This window comes from Protopterus annectens, chromosome 10.part0 (assembly GCF_019279795.1).
Source record: "Protopterus annectens isolate FY-2018-M chromosome 10.part0, PAN1.0, whole genome shotgun sequence".
NCBI lineage: Eukaryota > Metazoa > Chordata > Ceratodontiformes > Protopteridae > Protopterus > Protopterus annectens.
The window spans coordinates 1,579,979,428-1,580,001,752 of NC_056744.1; the positions used below are offsets into that span (position 1 = coordinate 1,579,979,428).

Consider the following 22,325-nt stretch of genomic DNA (forward strand, 5'->3'; position numbering starts at 1 on the left):
ACAAATTGGATCTGGTCTCCAGAGGCATATCATTATTTGGCTCAATAGTGCTTAGGAATATCCTTCCTTGAATCCACCCTAGATTTTAGGTAGCTGGGGACTCTGTCCCATCAGTTGAGGATAGAATGAAAATCCACATCATCAGATAAAGAAGTTTTATATACTCGTTATAACTTTCCATCTGTGTTGTCCATTTTCATTCTTCCTGAACTCCCCTCCCACCAACCCCCATCTTTGAAACTTCTGGAAGAATGAGTGATTACAGGACATTTCTGTCCTTTGTTTGGCTCCAGATACAGTCTTCTCCATTTCTGAATACAAATGTACCTTTTCTACTAAAGTCCACAAACAACATCTGAGGTAATTGAGGTTGGTACATTGTAGGTAAGGGAGAAGCTCGCGAACTCTTGCTTGACATGGGGTTTCGCAACAGCTGAGTCGAGTCCAAGGTATCAGATCTGAACCCATCAGTTGAAGAAGAATGAAAATGGACAGCACAGATGGAACCTTATGATGAGTACATAACTTCTTTTTTGTTTGTAGGCACTACTGCATTAAGCAGAAGTGCTTGAAAGCTTTACATGCTCATTTCCTTAAAATGACTGTTTTTAGCTTATGTTTTGCATACATGGGCAAACTGTTAAATGGGAGGTAGCTACCTGAAACATTTTCGGAACTTGGTGACTTTTACTTAATGCTGAAGACCCGACAGGAAGTTCAGAAGTTCTACATTCTTTAGGGAAAAAGTGTTTCTAAAATGGTATTGGTATTTAGGTCTTACAGGACATATTCTTGAGGTAGTTGCATATTTCCTGTGGAACAGAATTTACTGTTTATTTTTTTGTCTCATTATAGAAGCTGAAGAAAGACCAGGGGATGCAGAAGAACATAAAAAGTCTGATGCAGTTCCTGTTAAAGAGGAGGAAGAGGAGGAAAATAATGTATTTGCACAGGTAACAAGTCCTATGGAAGTTATACCAAAGAAAGAGGACCATTCTTTACCATCGACGTTACTTCCACCACTTAAGAAGAGGCGGAAAACTGTTTCCTTTTCTATGGTAAGCAAAGATGATGCATCTGAGAGTACAGCTGTTAAGGAACCCGAGGTCCAAGAAGATATTTCTGACTTTGGTACACCAAAATTCCTCGAAGATACAGAAACGTCTGCATCACTAATTGATGCCAAGCCAGTTGCTGAAGCCTTGGACTTGTCTACTGTGAAATCTCCTTTGAAATCAGAAGTGCCCTTATCTTCACCTTCATCTGAGCATCCACCCCTCCCCCCTGTAGCCATTCCTGCCAATCTGGAAACACCTGCTGAGCCTTTAATGAAATTGACAGTAAGTCCTGAAGTCCCAGTGTTGCAGACACAGACTGATTCTGTGGTGACAGACACCTCTGGGATAGCAGTGGACAGAGCTTCATCTGAAATGGTTGTCAAGCCACTTTCTTCTTCTGAATTATTGTCTACTCCCCAGTTAAAGTCTCCGACAAGAAAGCGAGAATCCCCCAGAACACCACCTAGGACTGTGAATAATTTACCACTGGATCATGCTGCACTTGTGAAAGCACCATGGGAAGAGCCTTCCTCAGGAGGACTTTCTCGGACAAGATCTCGGAGTTCTGAATCTGGATTTAGGACTCCTACTCGGGATTCTTCCTACAGCACTTCAATGTACCCTGATTCTCCAGGTTACAAGATCCCAGATGAGTCATACTTTGAGGATCAAAGACTTAAGCTAAAAGAACATCTTAGTGCCACCTCACTTTTGGAGCTTGCTAATACTGCTTTTTCTCCACCACAGACCTCATCAGATGTACAAACAGCAAAACCACAGGACAGAAATCTGGCAACAATACAGACTACACCGTCTGTAGGAGAGACCAAAATAAAGGTTAGTAAGGAGCAGGATTCTGAAGGAACTGAGACTTCTGACGAGGCAGAAGAGCGTACAACTGATTTTGAGCCAGTGCTGCAAGTAGAACATCTTGTACTCCTGGAGCATAACTACTGTAAACCTGTAACTGTCATCTCACCACCAGATGCCAGAAAAAGGCAAAGAGGTAACACAGGAGATGCCCAAGCAAGTGTTATCATTCAGATGGACCTTCTTAGCAGTAATAATGAAGTTGTGCTTGAGGCTCCTGAAGAAGTAGTTATGGGAGCTGATATTCCTGAACCTGCAGCAAAGTCCATCTTGATGGTTGGTGAGCTTCAGACTTCAGTTTTGCCCTCTGTATCTAAGGAAGAGAAAGAGAAGACCCGTCAAAGGGAGAAGAACCGGAAGAAGAAGCACAGAGATAAGCAACGAGTGCAAGAGGTGGCCAAGACTGAGAATGACAAGGAGCTGGAGTTCATTGATATTCTGAAGGTAGATGAGGATCAGGAACCACAGAAGAAGAGGTCACTGCGGTCACAGCCAAAGTCTAAGTTTGAGACTCGCAGTGAGTTTGAGGAAATGACTATTTTGTATGATATATGGAATCGTGGCATTGACTTGGAGGATATGCACTACCTGAAACGAACATATGAAAAACGTCTCCAGGAGGACCACAGTACTGACTGGCTCAATGATACCCATTGGGTCCATCACACCAATATCCTTTTAGAGAGAACCACATGCATGAGCTTAATTAGAGGGTAATAATCCAACACATGTAAGCTTTGTGCAGGTAACTTTTGATTAAGTCATGATATGGCAGTAGTCGCATTATATTGCAGAGTCATCAACTTCTCTCAAGTAGCCTGAAATGTGATTTGTGGGTATTTAGGCCCTCCGGATTGTAAACTCACTTGATAGGTATAATTTAAAGCATTTTTTTTATTCAGTGCATTTTCATGTGTACCGTTTGTATTATATAGTTTGTGTTTTTTTAATAAATTAGGTGAGCTTAGGTGAAAGTAGTAGCATGTCCAAACAGGTAAGAGTTTGTCTTTGCATAGTTTTATTATTTTTATTCACAGAAGGTAACCATGAGGATCAGTTTCCAGTTCTCTTTACCTTTCATATTAAAATAATTCAAAAGTGGTATTGCTATTAATTAAGTAATGTAACGTGTCTAAAGAACACCAGTATAGATTAATTTTATTAGTAATTCCTGAACCAGATTCTGTTATGGGTTATTTATTTGATTTTGAAGTTTCACTGCATGCTTTAGTTCAGCTAATGCCAGAGCTCAAGAAGTGGCAAAATGTTTTGAAATTTGCTACACAGTTGGAGCTCTAACCCTCTGAGTCACAAAGCCAACTCACTTTACCATTGATTTACTGTTTATCTGATGGGGTTGTAATTTAGCTGCATGCCCTTAACCTGTCATATAAACCAAAAAGAGTGAAACTGAAAGAGAAACTGAGCTGGAAAATTTGTTGGTCCAGTGTACAGGACACGTTGTCATAATTCCTTTTTGGGGTGACCTGCAAGGGTATGAAATGATTTGATCTATTAAAGTTATATGAAAATATGTTAATTGCTTTGTAACACATTAACTTCAGAAGGGCTTATTTTGTCATTCTGTGTCTTTCATTAAGACTACAGTATACAGTAATATCAAGAGTTTTGTTTAATCTGAAACTGCAGAAAAGGCACTTTTGTCTATCTAAACTGTATTACTCCAGTAAAATGTGCTGCCATTTCATCTGTGGGCCCAAAAATCGTTGAAGGGAGAAAACACCAGATGTTGTATCTGTCCTACTCCTGGTCTCATTCTTTGTACTTGGGTAGTGACAACATCTTTGCCAGAGCTGCGTCAGCAATCGGTACCGTTTTTGCAGTTACAGCTTTTGACTTTTAGGGGTAGCTGCTGTATAAATGCAGGCAATGCCAAGGTGTAGCTTTAGTTTGCAGATGCCATGTAGAACATGCTGCTGATGTCAAGCATTTGTTTCAAAAGTCTTTCATTTTGGGAGCTGTTTTGGAAGCGATGAGTGTCTTTTAATTTTTATTTGTTGCACTCCGTGAGTTGAGTTTCTGATCCTAACTCTGGTAAAGTTTTGAAAGGGGAAAAAAATCTCTGAAGTACTTGTTCATTTCTGATTTATTTTGGCTGAGTATTGTATTTTGTGGTTATCTAACACTGAGCTGTTGTGTTTTAACTGTCAGGAGGATAAAACAAAAGCTGCTAAATGTTCTTCGTGTTTCACTGTTGCAGTCATTACATTTGGGTTATCTACTTGCAGGTAGCCCTCAGTCGGCCTGATTAACAAAGTCTTGGGTCCTGCGTCGGTTGCTGTCTCTTCTTCCATGACGTCAGGTCATCAGGGGTATAAAACATGCAGCCGACGCCATTACATCAGTCTTTCTTGCCGTGCGGTGCCCGAAGCAGCAGCAGTTTGCAAGTGCCAGTCGTCCGACTCCTGAAATTTTCGTTTTCAAGTTTCAGAACCGAAGTCTTCAACTAAAGCTAAGTACCCCATTGGGGAAACTTTTTCTTGCTCCTTACCGATGTCAGTAAAAGTTAATAATTGCATTACTTGTAGAAAGCAAATACCTCATAAAGATTTTCATTCGTACTTTAGTCCTTGCCTAGGCCCTGACCACGACGTACTTTGCTGTCGGTTTCTTGCTTTATTTAATCGGCGCACTATCCGTTGTCTGTATATTTTCCCCTCTAAATATTTCGGTTCTTGGTTTAATTATCTAGAAATGTCGTCAGTTAGCCATCCGATTACCGGGATTCCGAAAAAACTCAGGTAAAGACAGACAGAGGCCGCCAAGGTCCAAAACTGCCGATGACGCTTCTCCTAAGCCAGTCGCCAGTTCTCAGTGTGGTGCTTTCGCAGCCCCTGATACCCGCTACTTCTGATTCGCAGGCCTCTATTGAGACCCATTCGGAGTCCGGTATGCCGCGAGATGCTTCAACTATGGAACCGCTAATGTCTCTACCTTGGATGGGTCCAGAGCCGCTGTGCAGGTACCGGCTTCTGAGGGTGTATTCAGGCCTACGGACTTGCATATTAAACCGACACCTTCTTCTTCACTTAGGCCCAAATCTCGAGCCATGCCTAAAAAAACGATGCCCAGGCCACATGCTCTCAGGCCTCTATGCCTAAAAAAACAAATGATAAGAATGGCTGAAGATCTAATAACTCTAATCAGGGGTAGCCATGCCCCCCCCCCCTTTTAAGAGGCCTAGGACTGAAGTTGTTTATGAATCTTCTGACCAGGATTATGTTTTTTCTGATTGTTCTGATGATCTGAATTTGCCCTTATCTACTTATGAGGATTCTGATGCAGAGGACTCTATTCCCTCTGCTTCCCCTTCAGAGGATTTCTCTTTTGGTGAAACCTTACATACTCTAAGGGAGCATTTCCACTGGGAAAGCCAGGATTTTTCTGATTCAAAAAAGAGGCTCAGGGATTTCTTACTCCTTCCTCAGCATAGGCCTTTTACTATTCTTCCTGTACTAGACATTGTTGATGATTTTTCGGAATCTAGTTTGGCCCCTGATTCCTTGTCTCCTGCTCCCAGAAAACCTGACAGATACTACAGGGTCCCTGGGTCACACAAGTTCCTTTTTAAAAATCCTATTGCGGATCGAGAGACTATTTCACAGGGGCCCAAGGGCATTAAGGCTTCTACTGCTAAAACTCCTACCCCTTCTGATAGAGACTCCAGGGCACTGGATAGATGGGGTAAAAAGGTTTACACTTCTGCAACCTTGGCCATTAGGGCTTTAAACTGCCAGTTTCATATGTTAAAGTATCAGAAACATGTTATTGGATTGCTTAAACAGAAAATGATGTTGATTCCTGATTGTGTGGAAAATAAAGAATTACAGGATTTAATGCATTCTGCTGAACAGGTTGGAAAACATACTTTGCAATGTGGTTTTGATTCATTAGAGGCCTCTCGCAGGGCTGCTGTTACTGGATCTGTGCTCAGAAGGCATGCTTGGCTTAAGGAGCAATCTTTACCTGATCATGTTAAAGCTAAATTGTTGGATGCTCCCTTAAATCAGGACTGCCTGTTTGGCAACAAGGCTGAGGAAGTTCTTAAAAAGATGGAAGATAAAGCTAAATCTATACAAACTGTTTAAGATTTCTTACAAGTTCAGCCTCCCAGATTTAGTAGGCACTGGCCCTCTAAAAATTGGTCCTTTCCAGCCCCTTCCAGGTCTTCTCAAGCCAAACTTAGACAGCAGAAACCCCAAGTTTCAGTCCCAGGGGACACACAGGACTAAGCAGTGGGGGGCCTCCACTTCCAAATCTGGGTCAAATGGGTTTTAAATATAGTGTCCCAGGGATACAGATTTCACTTCCCCACGTTGCCAACACCAAGTGGGTGGCCAGACCTACCCCCAAATCAGTGGCAGAGGCCCAAAAACAAGCACTTTCTTAAGCATGGGGGCTATTCATCCGGTACCAGAAGAGGAAAAGGGACAAAGTTTCTACTCAAGACTTTTCCTGTTACCCAGAAAAGACAATTCATGGCATCCTATCCTGGACCTGTCTACTCTAAACACCTTTTTGGAGGTTCCAAAATTCAAGGTGCTGACTCTTCACCAGTTGCTTCCTATGTTAGGCAAAGACGCCTGGTTGGCAACACTAGATTTAAAAGAAGCATACATGCACATCCCAATCAGGGAATCTTGCAGAAAGATACCTTCACTTCAAAGCAGGCTACATGCACTATCAGTTCTCTGCACTGCCCTTTGGCTTATCTACTGCGCCCAGGGTATTCACAAAGTTCCTAACTCCAATTATTGCATTTTGCAGGCAAAAAATATTCAGATATACCCATACCTGGACGATTGTCTAATTCAGGCAGAAAGCCAGGACATACTTTTGAGTCATCTGGCGTTTGTACAAAGGGTTCTAACTTGTCTGGGGTACACCATAAACGAAAAGAAATCTCACCTGGTACCCTGTCAAAAAATTATATTCAGGGGAGCAAGCTTGAATACAACTTCCCAGATGGCTTATCTCACACCAGAGAAACAAATTCATTTGACAACCTACTTCAAACAAGTGGCCACAAAAACCCTGCTATCTGCAAGACAAATACTGCAGGCCTTTGGGGTTCTTGGCCTCCTGCATTCTTCTAATTCCATATGCAAGACTGCAAATGAGGAAACTACAGTGGTATCAACATTCCCAGGAGCTAGAAGCAATGATTCCTTTCATACCATGTCTACGCCTAGAGTTCCTTTGGTGGGCAGAGGCCTGCCACCAAAACAAGGGACTACCTTTCACACCACCCCCTGCCGCCCAAACCCTAACAACGGACGCATCAGACTATGCATGGGGGGCTCAGCTGGCAGGGAAGTGCATTCAGGGCAAATGGAGCCCAAGTCAAATGCACCTGCATATCAATCAAAAAGAAGTGTTAGCTGTACAGAATGCTCTGACAGCCTTCTAGGACAACTATTGGTAAAGACGGACAACACCACTGTTATGTGGTACATAAACAAGCAGGGGGGTACACATTCTTACCCCCTCTGCAGACTAGCCATGGCATTGTGGAACACAGCCTTGAGCTACCAAGTGCACCTACAAGCTCAATTCCTGCCAAGAAAATTAAATACATTGGCAGACGGACTAAGCAGAAACCTCATGGACCCACATGAGTGGAAACGGGAACCAAGGATTTTCACCATGTTGACAAGCAAATGGGAGAGCCCAGATATAGACCTATTTGCTTCTACCCAGAACTACCAATTGGACAAATTTTGCACAAGGATTCCCCACAAACAAGCCTGGAAAGTGGATGCTCTGTCCTTCAGCTGGAAAAAACCTATCAGTCTATGCCTTCCCCCCTCTGCCTCTGCTCTCCAAAGTACTACTAAAAATCAAACAGGACAAACCAAAGATGATTTTGATTGCTCCAGACTGGCCACACCAACACTGGTACCCCCTCCTGCGCAGTGCAACATGGTTATCCCCATGACACCTGCCTCAGACTCCTTCCCTGTTGTCCCAGCAGGAGAACCAGATTCTGCACCCTCAGCTTCTAACACTGAACCTTGCAGCCTGGCTAATTACCTAATCTCTCTTTTACCATCCCTCAGTAAACCTGTGATGGATATCATTTTAGAAGAAAGGAGGCCTAGTACTAGAAAATCTTATGCTGAAATAATGGAAAAGATTCTGTGCCTGGAACCAATCTCTAGGGATGAGCACAGCAGCGCCCAATTTACCTCAGATTTTACAGTACTTAACTGAGATGCTTCACAAAGGCCTGTCTTTTTCCTCCATTAAAATCCACGTCTCGGCCATTTCAGCTCATTATAACACAGACCCTCCACTCTTCTCTCATCCACTGCTCAAGCAGTTCCTCAGAGGGGCCAAAAGTTTGAGACCACCCAGGAGAGCTCTAAACCCAGCATGGGACCTTAACTTTGTTTTGGAGAAACTCACTCTACCTCCTTTCGAGCCAGCTGCTACTGTGGACTTAAAATTTCTTTCTTGGAAAACAGCTTTCCTTTTAGCAATCACGTCAGCTAGATGGGTATCTGAATTACAGGCCCTTATGGCAGTGGAGCCTTTCATCATCCTTCATGCGGACAGGGTGTCCTTTAGAACCAATCTATCCTTCATGCCCAAGGTGGTATCCAGTGTGGCTCTTAATCAGTCCATTCATTTGCCAACCTTCTTTCCCAATCCACAGAACAAAGGGGGAACCGGATACTGCATTCCTTAGATGTGCACAGACAACTAAGATTCTACTTGGATAGGACTAAACCTCAACGGAAATCTGAACAACTGCTGATGGCATTTGCTGCAGGGGCAAGAGGGGAAGGCTATTTCAAAGCAAACCATTTCTAAATGGATAGGCCATTGCATTCATTTCTGCTATAAGCACCATGGAAAACCTATACCCCAGAGGATCAGACTTCACTCCACCAGGGCTGCATCTACCTGTACAGCCTTTCTCAGAGGTGTCCCTACCTGGGACATTGTAGAAGCTGCTACCTGGAGTTCTTTACATACTTTCACGAAGCATTATCATTTGCCAATTTTCTCTAAATCCAGAGCTGGCTTTGCCACTGCAGATTTGCCTGGCCTTATAGCTGGTCCTAATGCTATTTAAATTCCTCCTCCCAACCATAACTTTGGGAGTCTACCCAAATGTAATGACTGCAACAGTGAAACACGAAGAACATAGTACAGATGTTCATCGTGTTACCCTGCTGCAGTCATCACACTTGGGTTATCCTGTCGTCAGGCGGCCCCGCAGTTGGCCTGAATTCCAAAGTCGTGGTCCGGCGTCGGTTGCTGTCGCTTCTTCCCTGACGTCAGTGAGCCAGGGGTATACAAGAGGCATCCGACGCCATTTTCTAAAGTCTTTCTTGCCACGCGGTGCCCGAAGCAGAAGCAGTTCGCAAGTGCCGGTCGGCCCACACCTGAGATTTTCGATTCGGATTTCAGTCCGAAGTCTTCAAAGCCAAGTACCCCGTTGGGGAACCTTTTCTTGCCTCAGTCCAATGTCAGAAAAAGTTAACAATTGTATTTCTTGTGGGAAGCAAATACCTCATAAGGACTTTCATTCTTATTGTATACCTTGCCTAGGCCCAGACCACGACGTCGCTGGTTGTCGGTTTTGTGTTAGGTTCAATAAGCGAACTATAAAGCGACGCTTTGATTTCACGCAACACTACTTCGGTAGGAAATTGAATTACACTATGCCGTCAGAGCAACCGACTACCGGCGTGCATAAAAAATGCAAAGATAAAGACAGGCAGCCTAGATCCAAGCCAGACTCCGAGGCCTCGGCTGGGCTGGTCGCCGGTTCACCGGTTTTCAGTGAGGCACCTACGCAGCCCCTGGTGACCACAGAATTGGAACCCCAGACCGCTTCGGATTCCCAAGCAGAGAGTTCTAGGCCGACGCAGCCATTTTCTTTAGGCCCTACCGACAACATTGCAGAAGGAGAAGCCGGTGCTGTGGAAACACCTTCGGTTACAGAAGGTGTCTTCAGACCGACTACTCTCACCATAAAATCTTATGCTAAGCTTAAGACTCCTCTTAAACCAAAAAATACTGCACTTCAGTCTCCAGTTCAAGGCCCCATACCTAAGAAACAGATGCTTAAAATGGCTGAAGATTTGATTTCTTTAATCAGGGGTTCCCAACCCCAGCAGACAAAAGGCCTAGACAGGAGGAGGATTATGCCTCCTCTGATCAAGTGTATTTCCTCAGGCTCCTCTGAGGAACAGGATTACTCCTTTCCCCCTTATGAAGATTCTGATGCTGAAGATTCCATTCCCTCAGCTTCTCCCCCTGAAGACTATTCCTTTGGGGAAACCTTGTATACCATGAGGGAACATTTCCACTGGGGAGGTCAGGACTACTCCGACTCAAAGAAAAGGCTCCGAGAGTTTCTTTTACTCCCCCAGCACAGTTTTAGACATTGTGGATGATGTTTACTTAGAATCTAGTCTAAATCCAGATTCTCTGCCTCCTGCTCCAGCCAAACCAGATAGATATTATAGAGTGCCTGACTCACACAAATTCCTTTACAATCTCCCAGGGTCCCAAAGGAGCTAAGGCTTCTATGGCTAAAAATCCAGTACCCTCTGAAAGGGACTCCAGGGCACTAGATAGGTGAGGGAAGAAGGTTTACACTTCAGCTACTCTAGCTATGAGAGCACTAAATTGTCAATTTCACATGCTGAAATACCAGCAATTCCTAATGTCTCAAATGAAACAAAAGTTGAGCACGCACCCTCAACAGTCTGAATTCAAGGAAATGCAGGATCTGTTGCATGCAGCAGAACAGGTGGGCAAACATACTTTACAATGTGGATTTGATTCCTTGGAAGCTTCTTGTAGAGCAGCTGTTACTGGGTCTGTTATACGTAGGCATGCTTGGTTAAAGGGACAAACTCTGCCTGATCATGTCAAAGCAAAGTTACTAGATGCACCCTTTTACAGCAGGATGTCTTATTTGGGGTTAAAGCAGAAGAGGTTTTAAAGAAAATGGAGGATAAGGCAAAATCTATGCATACGGTCAAAGATTTCTTACAGGTACAACCCCCACGCTTCAGCAGAAATTGGCCAACAAAAAATTGGTTCTTTCCAGCTTCTGACAGACCACAGAGGGGTAAATACAGATGCCCAAGGGGCAGAGGACAAGCACAAATCCCTTACAAACCTCGCCAGTGGGGCACTGCAACACAGAAGGGAGGAGAAGACCGGTCCCAAACTTCTAGAAGACAAACACAATGACTTGCACCTCAAACTGCCAAGCAAAACTCTCTTGGCAGCTCCCTTGGGAGGAAAATTAGCACTTTTTTCAGACAACTGGTGTATCGTCACAAAGGACAAATGGGTCCTAGACATTATCTCACAAGGATACAGATTCCATTTCCACACCTTGCCAAGGATAACAGGAATGCCAAACCTGCCACAAAATCAATGGGCAGAGGCACAAAAACAAATTACAGCTCTCATGGACATGAGAGCCATTCACCTGGTACCTACACAGGAGCAAGGCCAAGGATTTTACTCAAGGCTCTTTCTAGTCCCCAGAAAGGACAATGCTTGGAGACCCATTCTGGACCTTTCAATTCTAAACACCTTCTTGCAAGTACCCAAATTCAAGATGCTAACACTACAGCAGCTTCTTCCCATGCTGGGCAAGAAAGGTTGGCTAGTAATGTTGGACCTCAAGGAGGCATACCTGCATGTCCCTATCAGACAAAATTGCAGAAGATACCTCTGTTTCATTGCAGGTTCAACCCATTACCAATTCTCTGCACTGCCCTTTGTCTTATCTACTGCGCCCAGGGTCTTCACAAAATGCCTGGCACCAGTAATTGCATACTGCAGACAGAGTGGAATTCAAATATACCCATACCTGGACGACTGCCTCTTCCAAGCAGAAAGCAGGGACATTCTCTTACAACATCTGACTTTTGTAAAACACCTTCTAAGTTGCCTAGGGTACACAGTAAACGAAAAGAAATCAAAACTAGTGCCCTCACAAAATATGACATTCCTGGGTGCCAGCTTTAATACAACGGCCCAGATGGCTTATTTGACACCAGACAAACAACTACAACTAACTCAATACTTCAATATAATGGCAACAAAGACCCAACTCCCTGCAAGACAAATTCTGCTGGCCTTGGGCTTCATGGCATCTTGCATACTACTAATACCATGTGCAAAAATGCATATGAGGAAATTACAGTGGTACCTGAAAAGCGTATGGACTCAACACAGCCACAGCTTGGACACAATGATACTTCTCATTCCCTGCCTTCAACAGGAGTTTTTATGGTGGTCACAGGCGTGTCACCTCAACAAGGGTCAGCCTTTCACCTTACCCCCAGTCAGGCAAACTATGACAACAGATGCATCGGACTATGCCTGGGGGGCACACATGGCAGGACGGTGCGTTCAGGGCATATGGACTGCAGATCAAAGGAATCTGCGCATCAATCAAAAAGAAATGTTAGCTGTACAGAATGCTCTGACAGCCTTCAAGGACCTCTTGCATCCAGGACAGCTTATAATAAGGACAGACAACACCACAGTAATGTGGTACATAAACAAACAAGGGGGTACACACTCCTACCCTGTATGCAGGCAAGCAATGACCTTGTGGAACACAGCACTGGCCTACCAAGTTCAATTACAAGCTCAATTCCTGCCAGGAAAAAAGAACACATTGGCAGACGACCTAAGCAGAAACATCTTGGATCCCCACGAGTGGAAACTGGATCCACAAGTATTTGCAGTGATAACTCAAAAATGGGGCTGCCCAGACATAGACCTGTTTGCCACCCCCCAAAACTATCAGCTATCAAAATTTTGCACAAGGACATTTCACCATCAAGCTTGGAAAGTGGACGCACTTTCATTCAGTTGGAAAATGCTGACAGTATATGCCTTTCCTCCATTGCCCCTTCTCACAAAGGTGCTGCTGAAAGTCAGGATGGAGAGACCCCGAATGATACTCATTGCCCCAGACTGGCCACGCCAGCACTGGTACCCTCTACTAAGGAACATGGCCCAGGGCCCACCATGGATTTTACCACAAATTCCTCATCTGCTCACACAGCAAGGCAGTTAGATTCTACACAGCGAGCTCAAAACCTTAAATTTGGCTGCATGGCAAATCACCTAAGCAACCAGCCAGTTCCTCTTTCACAAGCTGTTATGGATGTCATTCTGGAGGCCAGGAGGCCCAGCACCAGGAAAGCCTATTCAGACAAATGGAAAAGATTTTGTGCCTGGAACCAAGCTAAAGGCCAAAATACCCTTCAGCCGGACATACCTCAGATTCTACAATATTTAACTGAGATGTTACACAAAGGACTTTCTTTTTCATCTATTAAAATCCACGCCTCAGCTATTTCAGTTCACTACAACACGGATCCCCCCCTTATTTTCACATCCACTTCTAAGGTAGTATCTCAGTGGGGCCAAAAACATTAGGCCTCCCAGGAGAGCGCCAACACCAACTTGGGACCTCAATTTTGTTCTGGAAAAACTTATGCTGCCACCTTTTGAGACAGCTTTCTCAGCTGACTTAAAGTTTATATCATGGAAGACTGCCCTGCTGCTAGCAATTACTTCAGCCAGAAGAGTCTCAGAGCTACAGGCACTAATGGCAGTAGAGCCTTTCCTCATTTTTCATCAAGACAGAGTTTCTCTACGAACTAACCCCTCCTTTATGCCAAAGGTGGTATCCAGTGTGGCTCTAAATCAAACCATCCATTTACCCACCTTCTTTCCAAATCCACAGAACAAAGGAGAAAGACTTCTGCATTCCTTGGACATTCACAGGCAACAACGTTACTACTTGGATAAAACGAAGGTTTTCAGAAAATCTGACCAACTTTTTGTATCCTATGCTACAGCATCACAAGGAAAGCCTATCGCAAAACAGACCATTTCAAAATGGATAGGACATTGCATACGTTTTTGCTACACTCATCATGGAAAACCAGTTCCTGCTAGCATAAAGCCCCATTTCACCAGGGCAGCAGCTACATCTACAGCCTTCCTCAGGGGGGTGCCAACCCAAGGATATTCTGGAAGCTGCAACTTGGAGTTCAGTACACACCTTCACCAAGCACTATCACTTACCACTTTACTCTAAGACTAGAGCTGGCTTCGCCACTGCAGTTTTGCAGGGACTTCTAGCCTCCTCTAACCCCGTTTGACTCAACCTCCCATCCTTAGCTTTGGGATTCTACCCAAGTGTGATGACTGCAGCAGGGTAACACGATGAACATAGTACAGTTTTGTACCTACCATAAATGTAGATGTTCGAGTGTATACCCTGCTGCAGTCCAGGTTACCCTCCCTCCATCCCCTCTGACCTAACTAAAACCTTTCAATACCTTACATTCTGATACAACCTTTGTGGTGTATTTGCTTATAGCTGGAGGGATGTTTTGTTTGTGCTAAACTTGTATTATTGGTACTATCTACTGACCACTTTTGGGGGGGGGGGGGCACCTGACATCTGGGGCAAGAAAAACTGAAGAAAATGGCGTCGGATGCCTCTTGTATACCCCTGGCGCACTGGCGTCAGGGAAGAAGCGACAGCAACCGACTTTGGAATTCAGGCAGACTGCGGGGCCGCCTGACGACAGGATAACCCAAGTGTGATGACTGCAGCAGGGTATACACTCGAACATCTACATTTATGGTAGGTACAAAACTGTACTTTGTGTACACTTACCATAAATGTAGATGTTCGAGTGCATTCACTGTTGCAGTCCTGGTTACCCTTCCTCCAGCCCCCTAACTTCTTTTGTTTATACCTCTACTTTCCTTTACTATGCTTAAAAGCTTTTTGGTGTATTTGCTTTTTTGTTGGTGGTATATCATTGTACTTTTATGTTTAATTGCTTCCCATTAGGGGGGCACCTGACATCTGGGGCAAGAAAAACTGATGTAATGGCATTGGTTGCATGTTTTATACCCCTGACGACCTGACATCATGGAAGAAGGGACAGCAACCGACGCAGGACCCAAGACTTTGTTAATCAGGCCGACTGAGGGCTACCTGCAAGCAGTTAACCCAAATATAATGACTGCAGCAGTGAATACACTCGAACATCTACATTTGTGGTAAGTGTACACAACTGTACTTTCTTTAACCCAGTAGTGATTTATTCTCCATTTAGAACCAGCATTATTACTTTCTTTTAAGCAGGGAAGCGTCTTATTGCATATATTTTGTTGTATTGTTTCTGAAGTATGTTTAACAGAAGAAAATTGTAGAGCGAAGTAGCATTTAATATTTTTGGTGGAGATGAGAGCCTTAACATCTTAGAGTATGGGCAGCTGTACGAAAGCCTATCAACAGAAAGAGAAATTCTCTTAAAAAGAGCCCCCCCCTGAAGTGGGTGCTTCTGACAGCCATATATCCTGTAGCATTAGCAAAACATTTGTGCCAAAGACTCTTAGAAGTTGGTTGTCTTCTGTGGCCATCTATCTTGAAAACCAAAGGCTTAAATTGTTAGACCAAGGTAGCATTGCAGAATCCTCTAATCCCCGAGGTCCCATTAAGCAAGAAGGCAGCCAAGAAATCTTGGCCAAATTCTTTGGCTGTCCAGCCTCCACTGTATGTCTCTCTGGAAGCAGGTGAAAGCTCTGTAGGCTCTCCAGCGTCTGCGTCAGATTCCTGTGCCGGAACCCAATTGGAGGCCAGCATGGTTCCTTCCGGTTGTACAGCCTCTGAGGATTTGCAGGTGTCTGCTCCAGAGTTCAATAGAGAACTGCAGTTGATCATCTCAGAGGGCCCTGTAGGGATTCTGCAAATTCTGGTTGGGGTAGAGATTCTCGGTACTCTTAATGAATCTCATTAAAAATCAGAACCTTCTGTGTCCGTTTAGGGCTTACGTCCATACTGAAAAAGTACGAATACTAAGCATACTTCTGTACACCCTAAGGATCTTCATAGAGAATGGCAGGAGTTTGCTCAGGGCCTGTTTAATGCCTTAATGGCCTTGAAGCCTCTCCAAGGGGTTTCTGTGCCTACTTCCCCTTGAACTTGTACCCTTTCTTAAGGGGCTAGGGAACCCAATTCCTCCAATGTGGATTCAGAGTCTGATGATGGGTTCCTGTTTAAATCTTTCCTAATGCCTTCACCTTTGGCTTATGGTTCTGATGAAGTCTGTGAGTCCTGATTCTCCTTTTGAGGAAATATCTTTTGGGGATACTATATCTAGAATGATGACGTACTTTGTGGGATTCTTCTCAAGTTATCTAGAAAAGATATTGTCAGCTGCTTCAGGTGTAAAAACTCCTAAACCACTGGCAGTACTTCCTGTGTTGGCTGCTTTGTTAGACACCTTTTATAGTTGCCTCTAAGTTTGCTGATTCTCAACCTCCTGCTCCAAAGAAACCTGACAGGTTTTGCAAGGTTCCTGAGGACTGTCAGTTTTTAAATGTCCTGCTGACCATGCTGTGGTGTCAGTCTCTACTGACAAGCATTCTAAACGTTGCCCTCTTCTGTACTTCTGCCTTCAGATAAGGATAGTAGAGCATTGGAGGTAATTGGTGAGGAGGTTTATACTGCTTCAACTTTAGCCTTTAGGGCCATCCGATGTTCTTAGTGTTTCACTGTTGCAGTCATTACATTTGGGTAATCTGCTGGCAGGTTGCCCTCAGTCAGCCTCATTAACAAAGTCTTGGGTCCTGCGTCGGTTGCTTTCCCTTCTTCCATAATGTCAGGTTGTCAGAGATATAAAACATGCAGCCGATGCCATTACCTCAATCTTTCTTGCTGCGCAGTGCCCGAAGCAGAAGCAGTTTGCAAGTGCTGGTCATCCGACTCCTGAAATTTCATTTTCGAGTTTCAGAACCGAAGTCTTCAACTAAAAGCTAAGTACCCGGTTGGGGAAACTTTTTCTTGCTCCTTACCGATGTCAGTAAAAGTTAACAATTGCATTACTTGTGGGAAGCAAGTACCTCATAAGGATTTTTATTTGTACTGTATTCCTTGTCTAGGCCCTGAATTTAATCAATGCACGATTAAAGGTTGGTATATTTTTGCTTCTAAATATTTTGGCTCAAGATTTAACTATTCAGAAATGTCGTCAGTTAGCAATCCGACTACCGGAATACCTAAAAAACGCAAAGAAAAAGACCGTCGAGGTCCAAAACCAATGACGCTTCTCCTAAGCCAGTCACCGGTTCGCCGGTACTCAGTGAGGCACTTTTGCAGCCCCTGATACCCGCTACTTTTGATTCACAGGCCTCTCGACCCATTCAGAGTCCGGTAATACCGTGAGATGCTTTAAGTATTGAACCCGCGGAAGTCTCTACCTTAGATGGGTCCGGAGCCCCACTGTGCAAGCACTGGCTTCTGAGGGTGTTTTCAGGCCTAAAGATTTGTATATTAAACAGACGCCATCTTCAAAACTAAGGCCAAAATCTACTTCTATGTCTAAAAAAATGATGCTTGGGCCACGTGTACAGGCCCCAATGCCTAAAAAAAACAAATGATCAAAATGGCTGAAGATTTAATTATCTTGATCAGGGGTAGCCATCCCCCTCCTGCTAAGAGGCCTAGGCAAGACACTGACTATGAATCTTCAGATCCGGTTTCTATTTCTTCAGATTCTTCTTCTGAACAGGATTTATCTATACCTACTTATGAGGACTCTGATGCAGAAGATTCCATCCCTTCTGCTTCTCCCCCTGAGGATTTCTCTTTTGGAGAAACTTTACATACCTTAAGGGAACACTTCCACTGGGAAAGTCAGGTTTTCTCTGAATCTAAAAAGAGACTTGGGAATTTTCTTCTTCTTCCTCAGCATAGGCCTTTGGCTATACCTCCTGTTCTAGACATTGTTGATGATGTTTTTTCAGAATCCAGTATGACCCCTGATTCTCTGCCTCCGGCTCCCAGTAAACCAGACAGATACTACAGGGTTCCTGATTCCCACAAATTCCTTTTCAAGAACCCTACTGCTGATTCTGAAACCATTTCTCAGGGCCCCAATGGGGTTAAGACCTCTACTGCTAAAAATCCTACCCCCTCTGACAGAGATTCCAGGGCGCTGGATAGATGGGGTAAGAAGGTTTACATGTCTGCAACCTTGGCAATCAGGGCTTTAAACTGTCAATTTAATATGCTTAAATATCAGCAGCATGTTATGGGTCTACTTAAACAGAAAATGATATTGATCTCTGACTGTGTGGAAAATAGAGTTGCATGATTTATTACATTCAGCTGAACAAGTTGGAAAACATACTTTGCAATGTGGTGTTGATTCTTTGGAGGCCTCTTGCAGGGCTGCTGTAACTGGATCTGTGATAAGAAGGCATGCTTGGCTCAAAGAGCAAAATCTGCCTGACCATGTTAAAGCAAAAGTGTTGGATGCTCCTTTACAACAGGACAGTCTCTTTGGTAATAAGTTTTAAAAAAGATGGAAGATAAAGCTAAATCTATGCAAACTGTGAAAGATTTCTTACAAGTGCAGCCACCCAGATTTAGTAGGCACTGGCCTACTAAGAACTGGTCCTTTCCAGTTCCCTCGAGAGCCGCTCAAGTCAAATCCAGACATTCAGAAAGCTCCAGGTTTTAGTCACAAGGAACTTTTAGAACAAAACAATGGGGTGCCTCCACCTCCAAATCTGGAAGCTACAAGGCACCTCCCTATGGTAAACAGTCTCAATGATTTTCCTCTACAATCACCAAGCACTTAAGTTTTGGCCGCCCCTTTGGGGGGAAAGCTGGCACTTCATGCACGAAACTGGCAACTGATTACCAAGGACAAATGGGTTTTAAATATAGTAGCCCAGGGATACAGGTTTCATTTCCACACGTTGCCAATCCCAAACGGATGGCCAGGTCTGCCTCCAAATCAGTGGGCAGAGGCCCAGAAACAAGTTCTGACCCTCATGAATATGGCGGCTATTCAACCAGTACCAGAAGAGGAAAAGGGACAAGGTTTCTATTCAACACTTTTCCTGGTAACCAGAAAAGAGAAATCATGGCGTCCAATTCTGGACTTATCCATTCTAAATACATTTCTGGACATTCCAAAATTCAAGATGCTGACTCTGCAACAAGTTACTACCTATGCTAGGCAAAGATGCCTGGTCGGTAACTCTAGATTTAAAAGAGGCTTACCTGCATATCCCAATCAGGGAATCTTGCAGAAGATACCTCCGCTTCAAAGCAGGCTATTTGCATTACCAATTCTCTGCACTGCCCTTTGCCTTCTCTACTGCGTCCAGGGTCTTCACAAAGTGCCTGGCACCAGTAATTGCATTTTGCAGGCAAAGAAATATTCAAATTTATCCATACCCGGACGATTGTTTAATTCAAGCAGAAAACCAGGACACTCTTCTAAAGCATCTGGCGTTTGTAAAAAGGGTTTTAACTTGTCTAGGGTACACCATAAATGAAAAGAAATCACAAATGGTACCCTTTCAAAAAAATTACATTCCAGGGTGCAAGCTTGAATACAACTGCCCAGATGACTTACCTTACACCAGAAAAGCAAATTCAGTTGATGACTTACTTCAAACAGGTGGCCACAAAAACCCAGCTAACTGCAAGACAAATTCTGCAGGCCTTGAGGTTCATGGCCTCCTGCATTCTTTTAATTCCAAATACAAGACTGCATATGAGGAAACTTCAGTGGTACCTAAAAACTTTATGGAGTCAACATTGTCACAGCCTGGAAGCAATGATTCCTATTTTACCTTGCCTGCAACTAGAGTTTCTTTGGTGGGCAGAGGCCTGCCACCAAAACAAGGGACTGCCATTTACTCCACCCCCTTCTGCCCAAACCCTAACTACAGATGCATCAGACTATGCTTGGGGGGCACATCTGGCAGGGAAATGCATTCAGGGCAAATGGAGCCCAAATCAAATGCACCTACATATCAATCAGAAAGAAATGCTAGCTGTACAGAATGCTCGGACAGCCTTCAAGGACTACCTTCATCTAAGGCAACTACTGATAAAGACAGACAACACCACAGTCATGTGGTACATAAACAAGGGGGGGGGGTACACATTCCTACCCCATTTGCAGACTAGCCATGGCATTGTGGAAGACTGCCTTGACTTATCAAATACATCTACAAGCTCAATTCCTGCCAGGAAAACTAAATACTCTGGTAGACGAACTAAGCAGAAGTCTTATGGACCCACATGAATGGAAACTGGAACCACAAGTTTTCAACATGTTGACATGCAAATGGGGGAGCCCAAACACAGATCTTTTTGCCACACCCCAGAACTATCCGTTGGACAAATTCCGCACAAGAATTCATCACAAAAAAGCTTGGAAAGTAGATGCTCTATCAGTCTATGCTTTTCCCTCTCTGCCTCTGCTCTCCAAAGTCCTACTAAAGGTCAGACAGTACAAAACAAAAATGATTCTGATTGCTCCAGACTGGCCTCGCCAACACTGGTACCCACTCCTGCGCAATGTGTCCCACCTTCCTCTGTGGCACCTGCCTCAGACACCTTACCTACCGTCTCAGCAGAACTACCAAATTCTGCATACTCAGCTCCAAACTTTGAATCTTGCAGCATGGCTAATCAACTAATTTCACCCTTGGCATCTCTCAGCAAACCTGTGATGGGATGTCATTTTGGAGGCTAGAAGGCCTAATACTAGAAAATCTTATGCTGACAAGTGTAAAAGATTATGTGCCTGGAACCAATCACAAGGAATAAGCACAGCTATGCCCAGTATTCTTCAGATTCTGCAATACTTAACTGAGATGCTTCACAAGGGCCTATCTTTTTCTTCCATAAAAATCCATTCCTCTGCCATTTCAGCTCATTACATCACAGAACCTCCCCTCTTCTTGCATCCTCTGCTAAAGCAGTATCTCAGAGGGGCCAACAATTTAAGACCTCCCAGGAGAGCTCCAACCCCTGCATGGGACCTCAATTTTGTTTTGGAAAAACTCACTCTACCTCCTTTTGAGCCAGCTGCTACTGCGGACCCAAAATTTCTCTCTTGGAAAACAGCTTTCCTTTTAGCAGTCACTTCAGCTAGAAGGATTTCAGAATTACAGGCTCTTATGGCAGTGGAGCCTTTCATTATTTTTTATCCGGACAGGGTGGCTGTCAGGACCAGTTCATCCTTTATGCCTAAGGTGGTATCCAGTGTGGCCCTTAATCAGACCATTCATCTGCCAACTTTCTTCCCCAATCCACAGAACAAGGGTGAGTGGATTCTGCATTCATTGGATGTGCACAGACAACTTAGATTCTACTTAAACAGAACAAAATCTCTAAGAAAATCTGAACTATTGGTGGCATTTGCTGCAGGGGCAGAGGGAAAGGCTATTTCAAAGCAGACTATTTCCAAATGGATAAGCTTTTGTATTAGTTTCTGCTATATGCACCATGGTAAACCTATCCCCAAGGGGATTAGATCTCATTCCACCAGGGCTGCATCTACTCCTGCAGCCTTTCTCAGAGGAGTTCCTACCAGAGACATTCTAGAAGCTGATACCTGGAGGTCAGTTCATACGTTCACTAAGCATTACCATTTACCTCTCTTCTCCATATCCTGAGCGGGCTTTGCCACTGCTGTCCTGCAGGGCCTTGTAGCTGCTCCTAATGCTGTATAAACCCATCCTCCCAACCTTAGCTTTGGGATTCTACCCAAATGTAATGACTGCAACAGTGAAACACGAAGAACATAGTACAGTTGTGTACACTTACCATAAATGTAGATGTTTGAGTGTATTCACTGTTGCAGTCCTGGTTACCCTCCCTCCAGCCCCCTGTTTTCTTCTTACTATACCTCTACTTTTCCTTAACTATGTTTAAAAGCCTTTTTGGTGTATTTGCTTTTGTTTGGAGGTATATTTTTTGTGTTTTAAATTATTTACATGTGTGTGTGTGTGTGTGTGTGTGTGTGTGTGTGTGTGTGTGTGTATTTTGCTCTCCATCTGGGGCAAGAAAAACTGATGTAATGGCGTCTGCTGCATGTTTTATACCCCTGATGTCATGGAAGAAAGGACAGCAACCGACGCAGGACCCAAGAATTTGTTAATCAGGTCGACTGAGGGCAACCTGCCAGCAGATTACCCAAATGTAATGACTGCAACAGTGAATACACTCTAACATCGACATTTATCGTAAGTGTACACAACTGTACTTTATCAGACCCACGTGACCAGATATGCTGTGGCCTTGATTGGCCAGGCTTGTCAGGGTTTTTCCGACCTCCCTGATTCTGAAGCAAATTGTTCTGCTGTAACTATTTTAAGTTTTACGCCTCTGGTGGATTGTCACTCTATCAAGTGTAGCTATGAAGTTGCTGATGCATCTTCCAGAACTGCTGCTTTTGGGTCTGTCTGAAGATGCAAGTCTTGTCTTTGCCTGCAGTCGTTACCTGAAGACTTTAAGGCCAAGTTGCTGGATGCTCATTT

General features: G+C 44.0%; 1 protein-coding gene across 1 annotated transcript in view; it reads left to right on the plus strand.

Annotated features, from left to right (window-relative positions):
• Positions 1–22,325, plus strand: part of SETD1A (SET domain containing 1A, histone lysine methyltransferase) — a 1,410,167-nt gene that overhangs the window by 918,362 nt on the left and 469,480 nt on the right. Inside the window, exon 10 of the mRNA XM_044086230.1 lies at positions 856–2,598. Coding sequence (XP_043942165.1) covers positions 856–2,598 — 1,743 coding nt within the window. The remainder of the gene's footprint in view (positions 1–855; positions 2,599–22,325) is intronic.